Raw genomic sequence first — 17201 nt, 5'->3', positions numbered from 1 at the left:
GATTCTGCTTTTGTTGGCATTAGGCAGGGTGGTCAGGACCATGGCAGTCTGATCACAGGCAGAGCATGTGACGACAGAGCTCGGGGATGAACTGGATCTTACGAAACCAGTCATTGAGGAGAGACTGTTCAAGATTAAAATAAAAGAAACAAATGACACACGTAAGGACTGGCACCATTCCCAGGGCTGACAAAAATACAACAACAATCATGAGTCACAAGACATCTGCACAACTACACAGCACCTGCCGTTTACTACTGCCTGCAATCACACATGCAAATAGAAACGACATGTTTGTGTTGCAAGACAAATGAGCAGCTGCTCCAAAAGCTGGAGCAGGGATGGTTTGTAGTGGGAATAAACGTATAGACACACACACACACACACACACACACACACAACAAGCAAATACCATATGGGAAATGTGGCCTTATAGCTAAGCAACACATTCAATTGTTCAAAAAAGTTCTTTATACCAGCTTATCCTAGTTCGGTTCTGCTCTCTGTAGCCTATTAATATGGCCCCTTATATATTTTGTAATGATCGGAACATCATTTGAGTAATGTGGGATAACTTTACACTGAAGAAGAAACTAACGCTGCTTTATTGTGCTTTCTGAATTGAGGAAGTTTGCTGACAATGATTGCAGAACTGGGACTGGGATCAGTGAACTGAAAAACAAGAAATGCTGCAGCACCACACCGTGACTTTACTTACTTTGAGTGTAAGCGCTGGATCTGTTTTTGAACACAGATTGTATTGGAATTCTGCAAGATCCACCTTAAAAATAAAAGATAGTAACACAATGAGTGTGCAGCATACAGCTTTTCCTTAAAAGATAAAGCTGAGAAGTAATTACCACCTTTAGACACCAGGTGGCATTTGTTCTAAGAAGACAAGCAATGCCATTGAAAGAAACACTTTGTTAAAATGCTATTGGACTGCAATATGCAAGCCTATAGTGCGTTCTAATAATAGCAATGGGCTCTTTGCACTCAGCTTTAATGTGTAAATAATTTAAAGACAGCTTTTATATATTCATTTAAGTATGAATCATGAAACCTTTCGAGTCTGTTGTTAAAAGCAAATAAAACACTAGTTTCATAATGCAATGTTTTTATTCATCTAAATAATTCCTGAATTCAATCTTTTTTAATAGACCCTGTTCTTTATTTTAAAAAAATGTTTTGTCTCTCTGAACCCTATTTGGTAATTATGGGCTGTACTGTGTTATAAAAGCCATTTCATATGATGTCATTTAACCTGGCCAACATTAAAAGTATACAGTATTACTGGTATTCATACCAAATGACTGATGATTATCACTCTGTTTAACTGCTGTCTTCCTTCCAGGGGTGGTACAATGTTCATTTAAATGAAATGTTTGGGGAAAAACCTGGATATTCCCCAGACTTGAGTAAACAGTAATTAAACAGCATATTTGTTTTTCACAGTTTTTTTTTTTCTTTTGCCTAAAACAGTTGCACTATAGTTTCTCAGCTTCAAATCAATTCACTGTACAGGATTCCACAATTACAGGGGTGCAGACAGCCAGGCCCTGAACAGCTCAGCTTTAATGTATTAACACCCTGGGGCAGGGGAAAGCATATGGGATGTGTATTGACTCCAGACACTTAATATTTGCAATGCACACTTAAAAGATGCATGGCAAGTACAGGGCTAAGTGCTGCACAGCCTCATTCCAAACATATTGCAAAATATCCTAGACCATGTCTACGTATCTGAAACAACCATTTAACCAGGATTCTAAACCTACTCCCTTTGTCAAAAGTGTCAGTTTAATTTAGTTCAGTTGATCTCATTGTTTTCCAAGCGTATTAAGAAAGCAAGAGGTTAAGCATAGCTTTCACCTGACGTGGTGGAGAAACCGGGCGTGTTGAACAGGCCGTAGTGAATTACATACAAGGAAGTCAGGACCAGTATGTTCCCCTTTGCTTGTCCATTAATAAATACTCCCTTTTACAATCCGTCCTGAAAATGAAAAAGAAACATGCTATAAAACAGGGCTGAATATTGTGATCATGAAAAAGAAAACATTACTTCAAAATGAACATAGATGCACTACTCCCAGGGTTTTGCTGCAGTCTACAGTTTTGCTACAGGATTAAAATATATGTTAATGTAATAAAATGGGATGGAAACAACAGGACCGTGTTTAACAGAGCTTAATCTTTTTTTACTGTTCAAAAAAATAGGAGCAAACAACTGATGATGAAAAATTCTAATGGAAAGAAAGCATTGGATTTTTTCCATGCTTTTTATTTGTTGTATCCAAGGAAGGAAATATGACTCCCAGTGCATAGCAGTTTGACCCATTTCTGGTTTTACTATGAGATTAAGAAGACACACCTGAGCTTGTTACTTGTGGCCAGTCAAGCTTGTAGTAAAACGGAATGGGTGAAACTGCTATGCAATTGGGGTCCTATTTCCATCCCTGGTATCTATTTCTCACCTATATCCCTGGTCCAGGGTGGTCTTGATTGAAATGTGCTGATGTCATAAAGCTATCCTCTGGGGTCAACTGTAAATTACAGTACTGAGCTTACAACTGTAGTAGAACACACCTCACAAAGAAGGACTGATTTTCTGAAAGCGGGCTTACGTACAGTGCGGATTAGCTTGAACCTTTCGCTCCAGTAGTTGAGGAACCCGCCCCGGCTGATGGACATGTAGCGCCCTAGCTGTGTCAGGGCCTTGGGGAAGCCAGTCTTATCCTCCTCCTTCTCAGCCTGCCATGTGTGTATGGGGTAGAACCGGATATCTCACAGTGAGCCCTGCGTGCACACACACACACACACACACACACACACAGGGAGGTGTGGGCATGGGGGTTACATTACACCAGTTTTTGGTGTAAATGATAATTGGATGCTATGGCCCCACCAGTGGGTGGACATTGACGAGATAACTGATTGTGAGGTAATTAATGATCATTTTGGTGGATTAAGAAATGTTTGATATTCACAACGCTTTTCTAGACATTTGTTTCTTTTAAAAATAAATGTTTCATGTGTACAAACCTTTTAAAAAAACACATTTAAAGTATTGTATGGGCCCAAATACATGTACGAAATGCTGCCTGTGCGTTGCGTGTGCTTTCGTATGAAAAGGGGCAGTTTATCAGGGAAGAAATCGCTATAAAGTATTTAACAGTATGCAACATTGATATTCCTATGATTGTCAATCTGGCATGTTTTTGATTTCACAGTGTTGTCTGTGCAGCCACGAGACCCATTAGTGAGTGTTTAAAGCACACATCATCATCATCATCATCATCACCACCACCAGTCCCTGGGGTGGAGGGGGGCAGTGTGAGTGTTGCATTACCAGCAAGCTGACTCATCACAGCCTCAGCTGGGAATATTGGATATCCAGACAACACTGATATCACACAGTCAGAGCACACACACACACACACACACACACATAAACTGGACATCTGAATCATGGTCTGAAAGACAGCCGTCACCCTTGTTTATTAACCTTTAATCTTTAAGAGTTGTCTGTTTTTTCTCAACATATGCTGCATAAGTTAATATAACATGTTTTATACATGCATGCATGCATACATAGATTCATTTTATAGATACTCAACTTGTATTGTTTTTCCACATGGGATTCCAGTGCTAAAGGGGTTAATATTTCCTTGCAGTCCCAGGGGTGTGACATTTCCTTTCAGATCTGGAGATCTGGATTACAGTGTATCGAAATCCTTTGTCATGCCTTTGTGATCTCATCACAGAGGCAGAACCCGCATATTTAAATATTCAGCTTCTTAATTATTTACATCATACAAAGCGCCCATCTAAGCTCCAAAACAAAGGGGCTTTTCTTCGTTTCTGTACTCTACAGTAGTGAGACTGTAGTCAAAATGGCCCGCAGCCTGAGGAAAGATGGCAAAAACAGCAGTTCTAGCACACTTCTACTGTGATTTTCAGACCCCCAGTTCAGGGCTTGTTTTTTTTTTTTTTTTTTTTTTTTTTTAATTGAAACAAAGTTTCACGCAGGTTCAGAATATTGCATAAACCATTTTAGTGTTTAGACGATATTTTGATCATCCTCATTACATTGCGTGTTTCTCTTACCGTGCATAAGTTATGCTTTTGTCCAGGGCCTGCTGTGCTTTGCAATCCAAACCAAGTACTAAATAAGTTCTCCAAATGCCAGTGGCCCCCATTCATCAGACAAGCCCAGATAGCGCACATTCCAAACTGCTGGCTTAGAGCCCATGGTTAGGCTGTACCACATGTCTAATGAGGGCGATCATGATTTAGACTAGTGTTTATGTTTATTATTTTTTTTTTTTTTTTTTTTTTTTTTTTTAAGACATTAGTGATACTTGAAAGAGCAACGAATGCCTTACACTGGAATGAGCTTCAGTGGCTTGGGGAAGAAGAGAGGCCAGTTCTGTCTATGTAAAGAGTCCTTCTCAAGGTACTCCAGCAGCTCGTAGTTCAAATACTCGTCCTATAGGGAGAAACACAGATGGGCTGTTACATTACTCAGCCAAGGACTGCAGCATGACTATAAAAAGTGTATTAGTGATGTTTTCAGCAGAGCTTATTACAATGGCTCAGGGTGTGCTGTAAATTAATTCATGAACATGTTGTGGGAGTAGATGACTATTTAATCTTGTTTATTACGTAGGCTGCGGAAGACGACTTGCCTTGTCTTGTTTTAAAATGCATTAGAGATCCTAGTAATCACAGCCGACCGGAGTATGAAAATTAATACTTGAAGTAGTCTTCCAAGACACGTTAAAGCTACAATGGCTCATAATCATGATTCATGTTCACCTTAGCCTAACTCAAACTAGTGCTTATGACATCCTTCCACACAGCCTTCTCTGCACTCTGCTTTATTTAGAGTTTGTTTAACATTCCCAAATATGTTCTCCTCCTTGAAATCAATTTTCCATTACGCCATTGAGCCCCACTGTTATGTTCCTGCAGCAGTAGGTTGTTTTGGCCAGTCTGGTCCTCATCATCCACCTCACCCATGATCTTTAAAATGGCCTCTCGGAACTCCTCCTTATCCAAGCCAACAGAGCACTAGAACAAAAAATTACTTTGCAGTCCTTCAAAGAAAAAGGACCACGAGGCTACCATTATTATACCAGTGTAAAACTCAGTAGAGCCTTTAACATACCACAGCATTTCCAGCAAATGGCAGCAAACCTGGAAGTGTTAAAAGTGGCTCCAGGGCAAGATTACAAAACCTTTCATCTTATTGTGTGGTGGAAAATAATCAGGAAATGTGTGTTTCGACTCACACCGCTGTACTGTGTATCGCTGACCTTTCTGCCCACCAAATGAGAATCTATATCCATCCTTCAAAAATAAAACAAAAAGGAGAGACAGTACTCCCACCTCCACCCTCATCTACATCTGCCTCGCGGAACACGCACTCGATTCTGTGGAGATGCTCATCATTGATCTGATCCTCAACGTGCTGGGGCTGCTTCCCATCAGCAGCATTTTCACCCTGCAGTGAGGCCTGGGAATGTGAAATCCAAAGAAAATGCATGAACAATACCTACACCAAGCTTGTTTTCCACAATGCTGCAGAAATAAGTCATTGTAGGTTTAATAGGTGTATTAAAAAGGTTCAATTGGTTCAATTTAGTAATCAAGGACATGGCTGGAATGAAGACCTGGGTTGGAAGTGTAGAGGTTTCCCACCCCTGGCTTTCTATACACTGCCATCACTTTTCACCAGGCCCTTCTTTTGTAAAGATACAAGACACCACATGGATCAAGGTGTGGATTCCACCAGGTCCCAGTGTGCTCCCAGGGGATGCAACATCATTCTTTGTATAGGGATTGAGGGGTTGTTCAAACTTAACCCATATTAATAATAATAATGCTTTGGGATTGCTGTTGGGGTATTCAGAGGAGCTAGTGATTTTATGAGTTTAAGTACGATTTATACCTGCTGCTTGGTTTGATCAGTCTCCGAGATTACCCTATAGCTAGAAGAAAAAAAAAAGTTACTGTACTTGCAACTATTCCTATCTTCTTAAGCCACATATGCAAAGACTTTCAGGTAAGGCCAAATAGAGCTCAGAATGTAACACATACTGTATTTGAATACAAACAGGTGAAGACTGCAATAATACAGGTGTTCATATTTTATTCTTCCACACATTTCTTCCAGTCTTCCGTTGATAACACTTGAAATCCAGTCGTTTTGAAAAGATTTTTGACCTTTTGAGTTTAAATGGAGGGATTTCAAATGGTCAACATAAATCTGAAGTTTCCAGATACTGTATCAAACCTTTCAGCAGAAACTACTGAATATTTGAGTAAAACTGGTACTTAAAGGGTTAAAAACCTAGTCTTAATTATACCTCGACAAACAATAAATTGCTGATCAGTACAGTCGACTGTAGCAACCAAATTTCCGTTGCAAACCACAATGAGGAACTATATACCATTAGGAAATAAACATCAAGCTGAATCTTTGCAGCAGCATCTTAAAGGTATTTGATAGCCTGCAAACACCTAGTCAGTCAATAGTAACTATTTTTGTCTCACTATAAAAACACGTATACCTACTTTATTACACCTTGCTAGATTAAAATAAACTAAGGAATTTACTTACTTTTAAATTTCCCTTCTGAGCCAATTCAGGCTCTGAATACACACTTGGAAAAATAAAACAGGAAGTGACCAAAATGAGACGGATAGCTTTTGAAACAGTTATGAACACATCAACTCCAGAACAACAGTGATGAAAATAAATAAATAAAGACAGACCTAACTTCTCTTTGTACAAGATTTTAAATGTAAAGGTTAGACTTGACAGGCTACTTTTTTGGAAGAGTGCACGTGAAGGATCTCTAATTCTAATCAAGTGTGGATTAACAAGTGTAAAAACACAGCATGTTTTAAGATCCCATCACAAACATCACTGTACTAAATCTTTTATTAATAATCCTTTCAGATGGTTTGGAAAATACTATAGCTTTATTCTATCTCAATATGGTGACAATATTACCAGTATACAGCAGATTATCAAAACCTCAAAACATGTTCTGCTGTAACTATACAGCAATGTTACATCTGCTATATTAGACTACACTGTGCCCATTAACTTCATGACCTCAAATGACATTTTTATTTTTTACTGTATCAGTTGTTCAAACATTTAGAAAAAAGTACAAGTACAATAAACCAAGGTGAAATACTACAAGGACAAAGAACCAGTTTGGAAATCCAGAACTTTATTGTTAGTAAGAAACTGACTTCAGTAAATAAAAAACACCCTGCAGAAAAAGACCAACAGTGGTATTTTGTCCACAGTGTACAGGAATCTTAGGGCAACAAACTGTAAAAGGCCACCAGAGAATTGAGATAGCACCACTGTAGTATTCTTCCCCAACAATGGCTAGTTATTGTACATTTTTTGGCAACTTCTAAATTGAGTCTCAGTATTCCACCATCACAAAACATTTCCAAAAAACGTAACAAAGTTATACTTAAATGCAAGCAAACCTAATATGGACCTTGAACAAGACAAGTCTGGAGAGGTACTGGCACATACATAACTATTAAAAAGCCAACTGAAGGCAGTCGTTAAATTATACCTTTTTTTCCTCTTTTTGTCATAAGTGTTTGGCTAAAAAGTCCTGACATGATCAATTTTACTGCACTACGATTTTTAATAAATAGCCAGATACTAATGCTATATTTGCCTCAGAGAGAAGTAGCAAGGATGGTAAAGCAAAAAAAGTGCCAATTGCACTACAGGAAGGTGCAATTTCTAAAACAGAGATAGCAGTTTTTTTCATACAAATTTTAGGATTCAGGCTCAACGTTTAAATTAAAATGTCAGCAGGTGACTGATAACAAACACTTTCACTTCCCCTGTACCAAATAAGAGAATAAAATAGGTATTTGATTTATTCATTCATTTTTAAGAGGATTCTCATCATAAACCAGCATCAAATTGAAAAAACAATACTGTCCATCTGTTACACTCAAGTTCATTTTTTTCCAGGGTGCAAATGCAGGATACATGGGGTACAGTAGAATTCCTTCTGTGAGTTACTTGAATTGTGCAAAGCCTGAAGTCACATTTCAACACTATTGTCGATTCAGTAACCCTCAAAATTGACCCTCAAATGCTCATTCTTTCTATTGCGTGGGAACGATCAGTTATGAGCAAAAGCACTTTCTCTTCAACCTGCCCACCCCCAATAATATTGTACTATTTGCAAATTGCTTATAAAGGTAAAAATATCAAATCTTACGACTGCAACACCTGAAATTACCAGCAATCTATAAACCTGCACAATATTCAGAAGATGTGCTTGTTTTAAACTACAAAAAGAGGTGGCAGATCACAAGCTTAAGTAAAAAAAACAAACAAATAAAACAAAGGTGCTGCACACCTTTCTGTGTCTCTTTCCCCAACCCATCCCCCATAGAAAAGAAAATGAGGAAATACATTCTGAAGACTGACATTTCTGTGTCATTTTACTCTGCTGGAAACAATACAGCTCTGCAGTCATCAGATTCCCATGTTTATTCAGGTCAAGGATAAAAAACTTGAAAGTTTTAAGAAAGGAGGTACTTGAAATTGGATTTTGTTTTTGCTTAAACAGACATTTTGATATAAAGTTTGTTCAGAACCAAATGCATAACATGATCTGGTGTGGGTACAGGTGATCTATAAGTTGCATCAAGTGTGGAATGTTAGTATTCCTCTTGCTCCTGTGGCGATTCACCATCTGGTATCACAAAGCCCTCCTGAAAATAAACAAAGGGTAACATTAATACATATGCTTAGTTGCAGACCATGTTAAGACAGATTGGGATTGTTTTTAAGAACTGTATAAAAGTATTTTGCATGCCAAACCAATATGCTTTTTCAATTTAAAGCTGAGGTTTCGGGTTAAAGTCACAAGATAATACTTGTGGGTTGGATGGCCCTGAATTTTTTCACACATTATTTTGTATAGTTAAGTCAATCCTATTGCAACTGTGATGATAAAAAAAAAAGAAAAAAAAAGCAATTAGATGGATGCACCAGGTTTCTTTTTTTGTTTATTTAGTAGGGTCCACGTATTATACCTCTAGTTGTGCAGGGGTGTGCAATTTTTGAAAAATCTACTTGCCCCTCCCTGTCGCACAAAACACATACAACAAAGTAGAATCTAACTTGTAGGGCTGGCTTTATTTAACAGTGAATACAAAGCAATCAATTAGTGATTAACAGGGCCGATCAAGCCACTTAGCTTGACAGGTTCACTAAATTCTTCTAGATACACAAAAGCTTCCCTGTGACCCTGCTTCACCTCAACAATACTTTAAGGAAATCTTCCTTTCAGTGTAATTTGGAACACATCTAGTAAATTTAAGTAACATACTAAAATAGTACAACTATAATAAGCAATACTTGGAGTTATTCAAATATAAAAATAGCTTCTGCCTGTTTTCTGCTCCCACTATTTCTCTGTAAGCTGAATCCATCTCGTGATGTACAGGTGTTTTAGTTTGTTGCATCACAGACACAGAATTATTGCCAACTATTACTGCTGCTTTGTGAAATTCTGATTTTCTTGATGTTCTTTCAGTTTTGTAACTGTTGAACCCCAGATTTTGAAAGGGCTTATAACCTGTCAAGTTTCTCTGCATTTTGAATTCATCAAAATGCACACAATATTTACAGCAGGCACCATCACATTCTGCAAAGACAAAATGTTTTCTTTTGTTTATTTCTATGATATACTTTTTTTTTTAAGCAGTGTACATTACAGCTATTTTCCCTCATCGAATATCTTCACCCAGGACGACTAACGAACACTGACTAACTAATATCGTTTCTCTTCAGATCTAGTTTTAAAAAAGTATTTAATATAGCATGTAAATATAGTAAATAGCAAAGTAGGTGAGCAACACTAAATTTGAAAAAAAAAAATGCAGCCATTTCAGGGTTTCTTTGTATCCAATAGCTGGCCAATCAAAAGTGATATGGGTGGGACGCAAACACTTAAATGTTTGTGTGTAGGTGCTTCCGCAATTCAGTTTTCAGAAACTTGCGTGGCTCTCTAAAAATATACCTGGAGTGTCTTTCTAGCAACAGAATGAACATAGGAAAAGCAAATAAATAATTTTTCCAACGGGCTTTATATAACGGCAAATATTCTTGTCCTGGACGTAGGACGATACAAATTGCACACCCCTGGTTGTGTTTTTTATTGTTTTATTTATTTTAACAGCTGGGTTTTAGCACTGGGTAGGATTTTAGCTTAAAGAATTCGGGTGGAATCTTAAGCTGAATTTGTTGATTTAGGTCCACCATCTATATAATAGTTAGGACATGGTGAAAATTAAATCACAAAAACAGGGTGACTAAATTGCATATACAGTATAACAAAATACATGCAAGCAGGTGTGAAATGCAAACACCCCCTCTCCCAAAGTACACATGGATTGTATACTGCTTTATTCCACAATCTTTTTAGCATTACACAAGTGGTCTAAACAACTTAATACAGAGTGAACAGCTTTGTGTATATATATAATAGTTACCACACCCCAGCATATACTTTGTACATCTCTCAATTGCTTGTAGCCGTCTCTGACTCCAGGCAATTGGACACAGCCTGATGGGTATTAGAGCAGTTTTTTAAATAATTCAGGTCAGTACTTGTAAAACATTAAAAGTGACTGTATACAGGGATAAAGTGTTATACACACCTATTAAGAGCCATTCAAACATCTCAATAAAATATTTTGAATATGAACAACTTGTACAGAACTTTGTGTTTCAGATGGGAGTATTTTAGAGCCAGAGGAAAGTTATGAGGAACAGTTTGAAACGAAACAAAAGATTCATAAAAGACACCAGTTCAACTTACTACAAAAAAAAAAAAAATCTTAAAGTTGTCTGAAATTCCCTTGCTACTCTGGCTATACTCTTTTTTAAACTAAAATCAACACTAATTAATTCCAGCAATTACTTACATCTGTAGCATACAGGATGTCAACAATCTTTTGTAATGTTGGGTCACTTTCCCCTTCTTTCTCTTGGCAGATAAGTTCAATATTTCTCAGTTTGCCAAAGTAAAAATCTCGCTCCTTCTCCATATCTTCAATTGTGATTTTTAGTAAGTTAACCTGAGTGGAAAGAAGCAATATGAGTAATGCGAGCAGTACATGATTACCAATGAGCCCAGGTTGTGAAAAACATGTTTTCAAAAAACAAAAAACCTGGAACGTATGGAATAAAACTGTATACTTCTGAATATCATTAATACAGCATTTCCTTTAGGAACGCAGACAAGGGCGTCTTACCTACTGTTTTCACCTTTTTAAACACTTACAAAGTGAAAAAAAACTTAATAATAATTTCTTACTAATAACGTATTATAATAAATGCATTCTTGTCTGTATTATTGACCAAATGGGGCAGAACATACCTCCTGAATAAGCTCGGTCTTTTCTTCATCACAGTTTCCTGTTGGCCCTGGTCTCCTGGCTGCTCCTGCCCCTGCCCCCACTTTAGAGGCAGGTGCAGTCTTTGCCACTGCTGCGGTCCTCTGAGGGGCTGAAATAAAGAAACACAAAACTAAAATATAAAAACTTTAAAGCAAGTTATTTGTAGCCTACAAACCAAACCCAGCATCTGACAGACAAAACAGGTCCAATTTAAATGATTTTTATGGCATCAGCATAGCTATGGCAGCACCATAATCTAATCCTGGCCAGGAATATACAAATAAATGTAGTACTACCATTCCCAAAGTGGATTAATCAAACAACTAAACCACTCCCCAAACAATGTGTGCAATCAAGGTTCTCATTAAGTTTCAGAGTACTGACAGAAGGAGGGAATATTTGTTGCATATATACAAATTACATTTGTGTACCACTGTCATTTCAATTTCTTCAAAGCTAACAAAAGTTTCTTCATACTGGTAATCAAGCATTACAGACATCATTTGAGACTAGTCTGTTAAACCACCATAGATGTGGTTCTCTCAGAAAACTGCATGTCAAGATCAAATATATTATTCCTGGCAAAAAACACACATTTATTAGAAATAAGACATGCATTCAATTTATACAATAGTCACGTCAACAATGTGGAAATAGCTTTTAGTGTTATTTAAAATGAGCCAACATACTACCAATCCTTAATGAGAACACTTCTCCAAAAACCACGCTCCTCAGTGGAAGAAAACAAATTGTGTGTTTAGAACCATGAAAACCCGAGCCCGATCAAAATACCAATTTTTGCTGCTGGTTTTCCTAAAGGATCCAACTCTGAACTGGGTCTGAAATCTGTAATGTATAGATCAAGATCCTATATATTTCAGTTTATCATATAAAATGCAAATTCCAAACAAAATAAGCCTGTGATTTAAAAAAACAAAAAAAAAAAAAACCAAGTGTGGACGGTTTAACATTAAAGCTTTATTTACATAAATATTTTTAAAAATGTAAACCAAGTCCACTCAAATTATTTTAGGCCTTTAAAATCACGATATGAAATGTACAGGACTTGAAATAGATCGCTCCCTTAGGCTGCATTCACACTGGGTCTGTTTCAAAATGGACTCGGTCCAGTTCGTTTCAATTCACTGACCCTGTAGCAACTCTGAAGCTGTTAAAATAACAGTATATAATAACCCAATGATATTTTAAAATTTAAACACGTTAAATGTACAAAAAGCCAGATTTAAAAGATAGATTAACTATTCCCATTTAACCATTGTATACACATAATCAGAATAATTAAAACAATCTATGAGACTTATTTTAAATGGCGCCAACACAAACTAATATTACTCTTCTATTTACTTGCTGAGCACACTGATATAGTTCTGTACTTAAATCAATAAATAAAATACACAAAATCAAAACCGGGACGATTAACAATTTTACTGTTTCCAACCGGGTTAAAAAATTAAAGCTGAAATTAACTGTGACCATAATGTAGTTCCTGAGACATTTTTTGCTCTACTTGTTTCCTCAGAATATGAACTAAACTATGGGCGAAATGTTTACTTCCTAGTCAGGTTGCCTTTAAAGTTCAGCTCCTATGTGCAAATGGACTGAGTCCAGCAGTTGTTCACATTGATGTTTAGCAAGCGAACCAGACTTGGTGCATTTGCCAAACAGACCGAGGCCACCTCTTTAGGTGAACTCGGTACAGTTCATTTCCCAAGCGGACTTTATTGTTCATACCAAACGTATCGAACCGAACGGAGTGCGGATCAAACCCTCTAAAACAGACCCTGTGTGAATACAGCTTTACAAAATATATCTGAAAGCAAACAGAAATGGGGGGGTGTCCACTGAGCATACATCTGTATGAATGGATTCTATTATCTTAAAACAGCCTGCTTTTGATCTCACCTGTTCCCCCTGTGATGGGGATTTTCTTGGGTTTGTTCAGGGCAGGCGTGGAAGTATTGAGTGAGGGTGCGGTCTCCTGGCCTTGTCTGGCACCAACTGGGTCATAATCTTTCCCATCATAGTTGGCATCAAAGAATTTCTTGAACCACTGAACAAATTCAAAGTTGTCTTGGAATTTTCCTTTTATTAATTTGTCCACAGGGATAATCTTTAGAAAATGATTTTCATGTTAATTGCACAGACAGAAATATTACAGTAGTAACAATGTACAGTAGTATTAATGCACAGCTATTAAAAACAAACTACAGACTCTGTCATATGAAACTTTAAACTTTGATCTCTTAACAATAAACACTGCCAACCAGAATGTGAATATTGCAATAGTTGCTTTTTTTTAACCATAACTACATGCTTAGTCATAGAAAGAAAAAGTAAAAGTATTACGACTTACTTTGTCAACACCCATTCTCTTGAAGCTTGCTTGTAAAAGTTTATAATTGTGGATGAATTCGTGTTCCAGTTTGGCTTGAAATTTCACTTTCTTCATTGGCATACATCCTGGGAAAAGCATGTCCATGAACTGGCAGTATACAGAGCCTGGAACATGAGTAATTGATTTTCTTTATTAAATGTTGACAGAAAATGGGACAGTTCAAATAAAACATGCTACACAGTGATCTGAAACAATGTGCTTTGTAGGCCATTTGTGTGTTCCAAATACTATACAATACCTGAACAGAGCAACTCAATCTTAGTAAGGTTCATTTGTAGAGATTCGTTTATCCATGCCAACATGTCATGTCGACTCAAATTATCACTGGTCACTGAAGTTGAATATACGTTCACTGCCATCTTCTTTAATCTGCAAATAAAATATAATTAAAATATCAAAACTGTCCATTATTCTTACAACTTTTACAGGGTCATTCTGATAATTTGCATTATGAGAAAAGTCAACATTTATATGCTCATACTGTGTTTAAACATAAAACCTGGCTGTAAAGACAGCTGATGTCATAGGTCTGTCTTAAGCAGCTTAAAAGTATGGACTTGTTTGGTTTCCCTTACTGGCAGCAAACAGGTGAAACAGTGGTTTATTTCATTATCAAAATACAAACAACAATCAATCTTTTAATACAGCTTTGTGAAAAGAACTGTCATTTTAAAAGCCTGCTAGAGTCCCACACATGTTATTTATGTCAAAGTCAATATGTGCATTTTGTTCATTGGAATGATGTTTCTTAACTGATGGCGAGGAATACTTAATTTTAGTTGTGAATGTGAAAAAAAACACCGTATTCCACTATTAACAGCGACTATCCAAGCATTTCTGTATAGGCAGTGTTTTACATATATGCAAAAAAATATATATGCATATATATTTTATATGTGCATTGCCGGTAACGGTATGTAATGTATTATTTCAGAAGAACAGCGCTGCACAAGCTTACTTATTTACGTGATGAACTGAATTTAAAAAGAAATCACAGTCTACTTCACTACTGCCCCACTCAGAGCAGCAGCCATGACCAGGAGCTGTTGATTGTGAGGAGAACAAACCGGCTTTTTTTTTTTTTTTTTTTTTTTTTTTTGCAATACAGTTTTACTCGTTGTGTGTCCATTTCACATAATCCAAGCAGCTTGACGCCATTTCCGTTTTATTTTTCATTATCTGCAAGATGCAACACAAATCGACAGCTAAATTTATCTTAAATATTTTTGCATTAAAATATATATCGCTGGTTGTAACACGTACATGCATTCATCACGGTCAGGCCTCGTCACATCGAGCAACAACGAATCGTAAAGATTGAAATATTTTACATATCTGTATTATTAAACTCAGAGTAAATCATATCGCACCTTCTTTGTCATTAGTGCCCCCTCCCCTCCCCTCCTTGATATCTAGATCATTTCCCCTACCCTGGCCCACCGTACTTCTGTTGCTTAAATTTTAAAAAACGGATTTTCAAATGACCTATACTTCTACCGCAATTTAAAAATAAGTAACTTCCAGACATAAACAGCGAATTTCATATTCCAGCAGAGTGCTGCAGAATCACTTGTTCGATATTTGCGATTTCTTCTTTTTGTGTGCCCGTATTAATTTAACCGGGTCTCTCGCGTTTCACCGTGGCTGCTATCCTACGCTCTCCGCCATTCAGTTTCTCAACACGCATCTCAAAACCGACCCCAAAAATCGACACTTACCTCTTTTATTTTCGGTCTCCGGTATGTTCAACGAGTAAAAACAATTCATAAATTAATTTACCTGGAATATTTTACTCTGTTTTTTTTCGTGCCTGTCTGCCGCTGCTTTCTTTCGTTCAGTCCCCTCAGTTTGTTCAATCTGCGCTCGACGTCATAACGTAACGGTTGCACGCTGATTCTAGTGTGTGTCCCCCGAGCTGCGTCAATCACTCGGAGGAGGCGAGGCACACACTTTAACTCTTAAAATACCGGACTGTTGTGTGTGGCCAAAAAAAAAAAAAAAAAAAAAAAAAAAAGCAGCTATTTAATAAAATACAGTCGTCTTTTAACTACACACGACTTTGCCATATCATGAAGAAAAAATACCTTGTGCAAATACTGTACAAATTCTGATATTTCACAAGGAGCACAAAGGAACAGTCTTGTTCTCCTGTAAAATTGTAAAAACGTATCAAACCAAAGCAATGCCATTTTGGCATACCATAATATTAAGTTTGTGTGTATGTGTGTTGAATGCAACTTTACAATACATTGTGGGAGGGCCATTTGTTGAAATAGCAGGACAGGGTAGGGCACTGTTATAGCGATCGGTTGTCTTCATATTTAGGGCCGTCCTGTAGCCAGCCAGGAAACTGCTAAGGAAATTCAGTTGAAGGATGCAGTTGGTCTACTCGGATGTTTTCTGGTGCACATGCTTGAGCATAACTCGAGGCTTTAGAATAATCAGAATATATTCAGAGTACCTATTCCAACAATAAACACAGCACACCAGCCTTGCATGTCTACTGCCAGAAAGCTAAGTTTACTGTCCCCATAATACTCTGTGTCTTCACACTTTCTAATTATAAAGCTAATTTCCTGTGTGGCTCATAAGGCTCTGCTTGCCTGGAACACAGGGAACTCAAAGGCGCCACCTGCTGTTTGGTTGAAATAATGACAGGAATGTGGCATATCTATTAGGTAGTTGGTTTTAATATTAGGGTGTCCCACTTTGCAGTGACGCTCATGCCCACTGGTGCTAAGCAAAGGAACTCTGCTTCCTATAAAGTATGAGGCTATATTCACAAAGAAGACAATGTGTATTTAAAACCCTGTTTCAGTTCCTCTGTACAGTAGCACCGCAGTGAACGAAAAGTACACTAATAAAAGCTGATTTGTTAGCCTACCAAAAAATTGATTTGAGATTTTGAAGTTTGATCATATACAAGAAACAGATCCTTATAAACACCTCTCTCACACAAACCACACCAGTGTGCACAGGACTTACAGCCTTCTCTTTTAAAGCATTAGGAGATAGAAGGGGCTGTGTAATGGTTTGAAAAAACTCCAATAGCAAGTTCCAGCATTACATATTCATGATCATGCACTTTCAGTACTTAGGTTTTCAGGGAAATGCTTGTAAGGATGTCTTAATCCAGCATTATTTTGATTTGAATGGATCTTTGTAGTACTGGCAGTCACCTCAGTTTTCATTGTGATGTCTTTTTTCTAGTTTGCAAAAAAAAAAGCTGTCCAGTCTCTACTCCACCCTGGGGAAATATTTAATATTTAGTTTTTATACTTTTTGCTTGTGGATTATGTATGTTTGGATGTCTAAA

General features: G+C 37.3%; 1 protein-coding gene across 3 annotated transcripts; it reads right to left on the bottom strand.

Moving 5' to 3' along the window:
* Nucleotides 1–7227: 7227 nt before the first annotated feature.
* On the bottom strand, nucleotides 7228–15769 carry LOC121298020 (microtubule-associated protein RP/EB family member 1-like). Of its 3 annotated transcripts, XM_041224729.1 has the most exons (8): nucleotides 15665–15769; nucleotides 14124–14254; nucleotides 13844–13989; nucleotides 13393–13600; nucleotides 11451–11578; nucleotides 10996–11148; nucleotides 10566–10634; nucleotides 7228–8775 (listed from the first exon to the last, which is right to left on the bottom strand). In XM_041224729.1, exons 2-7 carry the CDS (start codon nucleotides 14242–14244, stop codon nucleotides 10590–10592), a joined length of 801 nt encoding a protein of 266 aa, XP_041080663.1. In that variant the 5' UTR covers nucleotides 14245–14254; nucleotides 15665–15769; the 3' UTR covers nucleotides 7228–8775; nucleotides 10566–10589. The 3 variants fall into 3 exon arrangements, with proteins under 3 accessions (XP_041080663.1, XP_041080660.1, XP_041080661.1); XM_041224726.1 differs by lacking the exon at nucleotides 10566–10634 and having other exon boundaries at nucleotides 15665–15768; XM_041224727.1 differs by lacking the exon at nucleotides 10566–10634 and having other exon boundaries at nucleotides 15604–15742.
* Between the last annotated feature and the right edge of the window lie 1432 nt (nucleotides 15770–17201).

Source organism: Polyodon spathula, chromosome 23 (genome assembly GCF_017654505.1).
Source record: "Polyodon spathula isolate WHYD16114869_AA chromosome 23, ASM1765450v1, whole genome shotgun sequence".
Lineage (NCBI taxonomy): Eukaryota > Metazoa > Chordata > Actinopteri > Acipenseriformes > Polyodontidae > Polyodon > Polyodon spathula.
This window is presented reverse-complemented; position numbering and strand designations above follow the sequence as displayed.

Coding starts and splice junctions, on each gene's coding strand:
- LOC121298020 (XM_041224726.1), bottom strand. CDS start 14,244: ATGGCAGTGAACGTATATTCAACTTCAGTGACCAGTGATAATTTGAGT. Junction 13,990..14,123: donor GATTGAGTTGCTCTGTTCAG/GTATTGTATAGT, acceptor CTCATGTTCCAG/GCTCTGTATACTGCCAGTTC. Junction 11,579..13,392: donor CCCCATCACAGGGGGAACAG/GTGAGATCAAAA, acceptor TCTTTATTTCAG/CCCCTCAGAGGACCGCAGCA.